The sequence below is a fragment of the Pinus tabuliformis genome, chromosome 1_2 (assembly GCF_031772625.1).
Source record: "Pinus tabuliformis cultivar Carrire ecotype Pingquan chromosome 1_2, CPIR1, whole genome shotgun sequence".
Classification (NCBI taxonomy): domain Eukaryota; kingdom Viridiplantae; phylum Streptophyta; class Pinopsida; order Pinales; family Pinaceae; genus Pinus; species Pinus tabuliformis.
Genome location: NC_142298.1, coordinates 113,166,508 through 113,176,099, shown reverse-complemented (window position 1 = coordinate 113,176,099; position 9,592 = coordinate 113,166,508). Strand labels below are relative to the sequence as shown.

The 9,592-nt window shown below is 32.8% G+C and overlaps 1 protein-coding gene across 1 annotated transcript; it reads right to left on the bottom strand.

The window, feature by feature from the left end:
- Positions 1–3,017: 3,017 nt before the first annotated feature.
- Positions 3,018–3,868, bottom strand: LOC149204757 (glutathione S-transferase U17-like). The gene is made up of 2 exons (XM_089393361.1): positions 3,530–3,868; positions 3,018–3,398 (listed from the first exon to the last, which is right to left on the bottom strand). Exons 1-2 carry the CDS (start codon positions 3,866–3,868, stop codon positions 3,018–3,020), a joined length of 720 nt encoding a protein of 239 aa, XP_089249487.1.
- Between the last annotated feature and the right edge of the window lie 5,724 nt (positions 3,869–9,592).

Below are 9,592 nucleotides of genomic sequence, written 5' to 3'. Positions count from 1 at the left end.
TTTGGGGACAAGAAATGCTTTGTGTAGCCTATATTCACAATTGTTGTCCTTATTTTGTCATCAATAATGAGTCTTCTTATGAAATGTGTTATAATTGATTTCCTGTAATTCAATATTTTAGAGTTTTTTGTTCTATGCTATGCATTGGTTCCTAAACATCAGTACAACAAATTGGGTGCTAGGAGTAATAAATGTATTTTCTTGGGATATTTTACTACTTCAAAAGCTTACAGGTTATATGATGAGGAGAAAAACAAATTTATTCTATTACGAGAAGTATTTTTCTTGAATCTGCTAAAGATGTTTCCACTATTGATAGACAAGTCAATCATTTAGGTAGATTTTCTTCGAAGAAATTTATTATGAATCAGATAATGATCTTCCACATTCTGAAGGGGGGATTCCTATTCTAGATCAGTCTATGGAATTTCCTGCAGCAAATATGCCATCTTTAACACTAGATAATGATAATTTTTCTGCTGAAGAGAAATTGGATGATAGTAATGTTTCTACATGATTAGAAATTTCTCTTTGAGAACTTGTTCTTGAGCCTGTTTTTCAAGACAAGAAATCACCACAACAATCTCTATGAAGGTGAACTCACATCAGGACATTGCCAAGAAAGTGTTATGATTTTGATATAGGGAATTATTCTAAACATAATAGAGGAAATCAAGGAGATATCACCTCAAGTTCAGGAAACACCTCTCATAATTTTAAATTTAATTTCTCTTTTGTTGATGAACCAAATACTTTTGAAGAATTTATTGGTAATGATGAATGGAAAGATGCAATGTAGAGGGAAGATGATGCCATCATAAAGAATGGCACTTCGAGGATAGCAGATCTTCCTGTTGGTACCAAACCCATTGGTTGTAAGCGTGTTTATAAAATCAAGTATAAGGATGATGGTTGTCTTGATAAGTACAAAGAAAGACTTGTAGCGAAGGGGTATGCACAAAACCAAGGTGTTGATTATACAGAAACGTTTGCTACTACAGCTAAATGGGTCACCATTAGAACTTTTTTTTCTCTTGCAGCTCAGAAGGGATGTGAAATACACCATATGGATGTAAAAACAACCTTTTTGAATGGAGATTTGAAGGGGGATGCTTATAAGTTTCAACCAGAGGGTTTTTGTGTCAAAGGAAAAGAACAGAAAGTATGTAAATTGGTGAAATCTTTGTATGGTTTGAAACAAACATCTCTTGCATGGTATGAAAAGTTAACTGAACATCTTCTCAAATTGAATTATAAGTTTTTTGACCCAGAGGATGCAACTCTCTTTGTCAAGAAATTTGAGAGATTTGTTCTATATCTAGTTGTCTATATTGATGATTTGATGATCACAGGGATCAATGATGATTATATATAATCTGTTAAAATGAAGCTACAAAATATTTTTGATATGACAAATTACAAATTTGGGTTTGCTTCATTACTATTTAGGAATTGAAGTTGATAAAAGAACCAAACATATTTTTATTTCTTAGAAAATGTATATTGTATAGTTATTGAATAAGTTTGGAATGCATGATTGTAATCTCGTTTCTACTCCATTGGAGTATAACTAAAACATACTTCAAATGAAGGAAGTGCATTTGAAGATCCAACAAAGTACACGTAGCTTGTTGGAAGTTTGAATTTTCTAACTACTACTTGTCGTGACATAGATTTTGTTGTAAGAATACTTTCTAGGTTTATGCATCAACCCTATGAAGCTCATTGGATCGCAACAAAACAAGTGTTCAAGTATTTGGAAGACACTGAGTCATATGGAATCAAATATTTCAAGGTTTCAGACTTCCATCTAACTAGTTATTCAGATTCTAATTTTGATGGAGATAAGGAGCATGGGGTCTCTAGTTTTGGCTATTTGTTGAATCTTTGATCATCAAATATTAGTTGTAGATCATGAAAGCAGTTTCTTCCTACTAATTCTAGCACTGAAGCCGAATATGCTACGACAGCTCAAGCTACGAAAGAAATAATTTAGCTTCAAACAATACTTGAAGATTTACAAGAGAAACAAAATTCTTCAACTCCTTATTCATTGGCAATTCTTCTGCAATTCAATTGGCCAAGAATCACAAATTTCATGATCAAAGCAAACACATCAACACCAAATATCACTTCATTTGACTTTATGTAAAGGCCAAAGTCACTCATCTGACAAATTGTACTACTTCAGAGTGGAGCACATATATCTTTACCAAACCATTGGGATGTGAAAAGTATGAAAAGTTCATAATGTTACTTGCCATGTGAGATGTCCCTTCGGATTAAGGGGGGAATTTTAACTAATCCTTCGGGATTATGTTTGTATAATAGTAATTAGTTACTATTTTTTATTTTTTCGTTAATAAGTTATTGAGACAAAGTTGTCTCGACCTTAGATTTGTAGAAATGAATTTTCATTATGAATGCAATAAATTTTCATTGTGGAGTTTATTCATGGCCTATCTATACGATTTACTATTTTTTCCTACTGTTTAGACCCTTCTACTATTAAGTAAAGTAAGAGTGAGTTGCTACTTCTTAGTTGGTTGTGCACCATTGCTTTATTAGTTTCTCTTTGTGTAACTTGCATGGATACTATTTGTAAAATCCTCGTCAAATAATTGAGGATAGCTGAGTGTTCCAACTCAACTCTTTGTGTATTGTATTTTTAAGCGATCTTATCTATTTCAATATGACACATGATCTAAGAAATTTGTCATATATGTATTATGTTCTTGTGTTGAGAAATTTATTTTATATTTATTACATTTTTGGGCTTTGAGAGTTCTTTTACAAGCTTGTTATCCTTATTAAATTTGAAAAGTTTAATGATCATTATTTGAGATAGATTATTTAAAAACCTTGAACATGACCTTGAGTAATGGGTTTTGTTTGTAGTGAGATGAACTTCCAAATCTTCTATTTCCTCCAATGTGATAATTTACACATAACCAAGTTATAAATTCAACGCATAAACAAAGGCAATATAATATAACTATTCTCATACATGGCTTCCCCTAACTGAGAGGAGGTTCTGAAGTTAATAGGGCTCTCCTAGCAGATATAACTTCCTGCTGCTTGGCCGGATTGGGCATCACTTCTTTCACTCCGTTGGCCGTACAGAATCGGTCCATCCATGCACGTAACAACGGCACCTTCTCCACATCTATTAAAACGGTATCTGTAGCTTTCTCGAGGCCTTTGAGAAACGGTAACATACTGCCCAGTGCGATGTCAACCCAGCCTATCTCATCTCCTCCAAAATACTGTTTTCCTGAGAAGCAGCCGTTCGTTCGCAGAGCATCCTCTATCGAAAGAAAGCTTGCCACCGATTCTTCCGCTGCTTTATGTTGCTGCTCTCCCTGGCCAAATAAGACTCCTCTCAGACATTGAAGGAGCTGAGGCCACACATAATAAGCATGAGTTTGCTACAAAATAGAAAAAAAGGTAATGGAGACTCTCAAAAATACAAATAAATGAGAAGGATGAGAAGTGGATGCTGATGATTATTATGAAGCATCTGAATCACCTTGTCGTCTATGAAGGCAGTCCAGAAGCGGGCAATGGCTCGATCATATGGATCTTTGGGCAAGAGCTTTGGCGCATTCTCGTCCCATGCCTCCTCGATGTACTGCAAAATAATCATGGATTCACAAACAGGCTTTCCATTGTGGATAAGCACTGGAATCTTCTTGTGAACAGGGTTTGATTGCAGCAGCAGCTCGCTCTTATTTTGCATATTCTCTTCGATTAACTCATAATGGATCCCTTTGAGAGACAACGCTATACAAACCCTGAGGACGAATGGACTTTCCCTCAAACCTAAAACTTTCACTTGCCCCCTTTCTCCACAGGCCTCCTCCGCCATCGCACTGAAAATGTATTGTAATGCAAGGTTTTCTTTGCCTCAGAATTGCATCTGTACATGTTATGCTACTACCCAAACCCCGTAAATATATAGCCTCCCCACGAGCGCTAGTTGCTCCACCAAGATGTCCCGACTTTGAATGAAAGCTAGTTGCTATCCAAGTCTGAATAAAAAAATGTCAGAACATAATTTATATGGGGGAGACGTAATGCATGATGTGGGCAGCTGATTTAAATTATAAAGCAAAACCTAAAGTATACAGCGGAAACGTAACGCATGATCTAACATACACACCCCGAAACCATATTTTTTGAACCCTTTCCTGTAATTAAGGCATGATCTAATATACACACCCCGAAACAATTTTATTTGAACCTTTTTATCGAATTACATGTATTGGTCATATGTATTTTTAATAGAATTGGAAACATAATTTTTTATTAAACTGTAAATTTTAATTGTTCAGAAAAAAAGAATCAAAAGTACAAGTAAATTTAATATTCTGTTTTTTTTATAAAACATTACATTGATATTCCAAAAAAACTGTCGAAAAATGACAAAAACGCGGTCACACTACTGCATTTTAAATGGCTTTCACAGTTACTATTGTCTGAGAGGCTGTCAGTACGTCACGTTGTCTATGACCTGTGCCACGAGCACTATCTAGAATCGATTTGACCAACTTACATGTGTATAAGTGTATTTGATCCGGTTGTTTTACGAGGTCATCAAATACTCTGAAAAAATATTGGAAATTTTCGGATGTGTTCCATAAAATTTGGTAGAATATTTTTTAAATATGAGTTATTGGTGTTAAGTTTCGGGATTTTGAGTTGTGATGATATTAAATATTGTCTTTTATCATCAATAAAACTATTCAGACACTTTCATGGTCAGATTGAAAAAAATTAGTTTTGACGAAAAGTAATTACTCCAGTTTTGGTAGTATGGAGAGCTTAAATTCGTCCAATAATTATTCTAATTTTCGTAGTATTGAAGTTTAAATAATATTGAAAGTTGCACAATATTAAATAGTTTAAGTTTGATACTAATGAAGGTTTTAAAAAGGTAAAATTTGGTTGCACAACAATAAATAGTTATGTATGGTCATGATGGGACAATTCATAGTGGTATGGGTAGCAATTGAAAGTGGAAAAATTCGAAACATAATGATAATGAATTAAAGGGTAATTTTTTATTCCCAAATATTTTAAGAATATTGTCAACGGCACTATGCATTTAAGACAAATGGGAATGTGAGTGACACATGAGTTTTCCTAGTTGTTCATAAGATTGTCCGTAGGTATGCTTATTGAATTAGATTTTCGAATCAACCTGAAATTAATATGGTGAGCGTACCAATTGGTGTTTAAGGTGGAAAAGAAATGCATAAGAAAGCATAAAGTTTGAAAGGAATGGGAAAAACATTTTTTTTTTTAGAAAATAGCAATGTAATGGGATAATGATGAAGATTCCATTATAAAAATAGCAATGTAATGGGATAATGATGAAGATTCCATTATAAAGGTTATTGAACAAAATTTTAAATGAACTTATATGGTCAATAAGGAATGATGCTATATTAAAGATAGCGAAGGAAAAGTTAGTGAAACATGTTTTAGATATGAAACATATGTAAACATACAATATGAATGCTTAAAAAATAAGTGTGTAGAAAGAAAAATTGTCCAAGAAGCCTATGTTGCAGTAGTGGTTACAATTGCAATTGGAGAAGATATTGACAATGTTAAAAAACAAAAAGAGAGGCTTTAATGTTTAGAATGACATTATTAAAACACGAGAGACAACTTAAAAGTAGATGAACATTTTAGCAAATGGCCATCTTGAAGACACAATGCAAGCTTGGAGGTAAGCATTATACTATTTGACAAAACCCAAATGGATATAGAGTGTGTTTCCTTCCAAAGAGGAATCAAGTAAATATGTTAAAACATTGTATGGTTAGATTTTGCTAACTATGTTAAAACATTGTATGGTTAGATTTTACTTTGGAGATTATATAAAGGTGTTATGTAGCGTATTATCTATGGATGCATGTGACTTTGTAATTAACAGAGATTAATAGTGTAAGGTAATGTGATGAAACATATAGTAATGAATTTTGAAATTATGAAACACCTCAATAATAAAAGGTAGTTGATCAAGGTTAAGTCAATCACATTACACTCCTAGTTGTAAATAAGCATAAGAATAAGAATGACAATTTGCATACATTGTCTACTTATTTCAACTCAACAATCTAACGTATTTAAGGATTTGATCCATATATGTGAATTGTAATATTGCTTGTGATAAGTATCACGCCTCTTTACATTGGATTTTCTTTCTAATCCTTTGGTTATATTCTTACTATAAATATGCTCTTCTTATATGTGACTTTGGTGGTGTATTTGATAGATAACACTATTATTAAAATAAATGGGTGTAGTTTAGTTTGGCTCTAAGTTAGTTATACATGTTTCAATGAGCTTATTCTTTGAGCTATTAGTAATAATTATTTTAGTGATTTATTTGATTGAAGTAAATTTACTTTGAAAGATAAGAAATCCATTATAATCTTTGAATCAACATTATAATACCCCACCATTATTGATAGATTGTCAATGCGGTTTATTTTTAATGACATGATTACTTTTATTGATTATGAAAGGTTCTTCTTGTTATTGTCTGTATTTTTTGGCGAAATCACTTTAAAACCCAACATTTTGGGGTATTCTATAAGTAGATAATACCAATAAATACATCCAAAAATGGTTATTGGGGGAATCCTAGAAATAAAGATATCAGTAAATTTCATTTGAACCAAAAAGAAAATAAAAAAGATGAATACTAGCCAAAGTTTGAATAGTGAGCAGGGATTGGGGATACCTTTAAACATTCAGAACAAAATGTTCATATAGATTTCACTGATGGGACCAAGTTCTAACATGAAATAGATTTGAAGAGGGAATGCATGCAAGGAGAAAAGGATGACAACAATGAGTTGTTGGGGAAATCCACTAAACTTTGAATGAATCCACAAAACAAGCATTCTGATACATAATTCTTGTATAAGGAGTTTGTAAAGGAATCTATGATATGTGGGGAAAAAATGTAATATATATCAAAAGAATCACCAAGATGATCTATCAAAATTTTGTACTCTTGATTGTATGAGGTCTAAAAATGATCATTTTTCACCCCTCCAAACCTATTGGGAGGCTCAAAAGCATAATAATTCATTAATCCGGTGGATCACATTCTAAGGTGCCATAAGGGATACCATGCTAAATTGATATAATATAACTAATGAGAAGTTACACTCTAAATATTTAGATTGTTATGATGCAAACACATTGAAAATGATAAAAGGTAAATCAATAAAATACAATTGTAGGGGCAGACCTCCATTATAAATAAATACAATGTATGAGACAAGATGTGATGATCCTATTATTAGGACCCCTTGGCGTATATATATATAGGAGAGAATGGGTACAATTATAATGAAAGGGTACAAAGAAAGGTTCTAGCCTACATAATATTATAATAGTAGAAATTCAATATCTATGGATTAATGAGGAGTTTAATGGCATTAACATCATGCCCCTCCCATTCAAACAAGTTTTATGATCAAAACTGCTAATTACAGGTTTTGTTTCATGAATGTATCATCTTCCCATGACACATTTTCGGAAGGTTCTTCCATTTGATGAGGAACTAACTAATTGCTTGATTTCTTAGCTTTTTAATGCTAGTTTGAAGGAATGTTTTCCTTATCAAATATTTGATAAATAGTTTAGATTGGGATCTTGTCATTAATTAGATTCTTTATTTAAGAAACAAGGATTAAAATTGGATGCACATGTGAAGTTGGAGGCAACTACAATTTGTAAGCTATACTTACAATCCTCTACAACACCTTATTTGTAGCGGCCATAATACATGAGTGCTAATTGATTGTGTTTCTTTCCTTAATGAAACAAGATTTGTTTATATGTTTATAGTCTCAAAATTACACAATCCCCCACATCAAATTCCCTTTCAAAGGGATGTTGATTTGGTCATTGTCACAAAAATACCTAATGCCACACTTTAAATTATATTTTGTGGTATGACCAAGTTGTCCTTCAATAGCTTGAAAACCTATTGTTGATATCCTATGTGCTCCTATAGTGCTTCAAACTTTGCAATAATTTTCAAGGGTTATGTGATGGATGGAGGATAATATCCATAAAGCACCATAAACGTGAACATTTTTTATGAAGTATGAAATGATGTGTTGTACCAATATTCTACCACTGAAAACCACTTGATTGGATATCTAATACTTACAATAATATTTGGGATTCCATTTAGCTTTTGGACTCTTTGCATGAATGTTTTTGCCACTATACTTATTTTAAAAGGATGAGAAAGAGAGAAAAAATTGGCATACTATGTCAATCTATCTATCTAAAAGTCATAGCATTTAACCTAGTTTAATTTTTGTAATTAAAAAATGTGACTATATTCCCAACACAAGCATATGAACTATGGTTGGCTAATAGAATTTGTTTTAAACATTATGATTATCGACTAAAGTGGAGGAAAACCTTTTGGAACCCCAATGATGGAGGTTCTTTCAATGGAAAGCCATGAAACTATCCCTAAAGTTAAATGTTAAAGTTAATGAGTTATCATTGGTGAACCTAATCGAGCCACTTACACATAGTCATTTTATGAGATGTGATTGGAGATAATGGAGGAAAATATGGTTCCATTCCCCCTAGCGTATTGAAGAGACAAGTCTGTGGATGTTTAAATGTGAAAAAGGATCCTTGAAATAAATATATTAAGGCACAACTGATTTGGTGTTGGATTTTGGTGGTGTAATTTCATTGGTTGGTCCCCTAGCTATCAATCTCACTCTTATTGATTAAAGTTAATCTAATTTCTCTCTCGAAAATAGTTTTTATTCCTTCTATGAGCACTCAAATAATATTTCGAGCTCATAGGAGTTGTTGGAAATTATCAGTAGAAGATAGAGTAGTGTCTAAGTGTGAAGACCCAACATGGGGTCCTCTAGCTAAAAATAAATTTATCATCCAATTTCACAAGAAGGAAGATAACATGTTTATAACAGAACAATTATTTGAAAATGGCGTGTAAATTAAATTTGAGTTACAACGTATTAAACATGTAAGGAGTTTGATTTATATCAATTATTATAAATAAAACAACAACAAAAAATAATATTTGATCCAATGGCTTGGTTAGGATGCTCGTGTTGGGGTTGCTCAATTGAATTTACCACCCATCCAACTCTGAATGTTTATCTAACTTCTTAACATAGGAAACTTGCATAGGTTACTTAGCCCTCTAAGCCCAAGTCCAACGATAGTTGTAGTGTGTCCAAGTTAGATCCAACACTCTCCAATAGAGGTCGAAGTCTGAGTTCTCCCACTTTTTCCTCAATTCTCTCCCATTGCCTTCTTCACATTCCCTCCAAAATAAAATCCTCCAATACCAAAATAAATACCAAGGATCCCTCTTCTCCTCTATTAGGTTCCCATAATACTAGTGATTCCCCCATTAATATTGTAGTTGTATCCCTTATTAATATCGTTGTGCCCTTATTGTCCCCATATTGTTATTACTGTGCCCCTTAGAATCCCTCTATTGTTATTTTTGTGCCTTTATATTATTATTGTTAGGTCGACTTGGTTATATTGTGACACCATA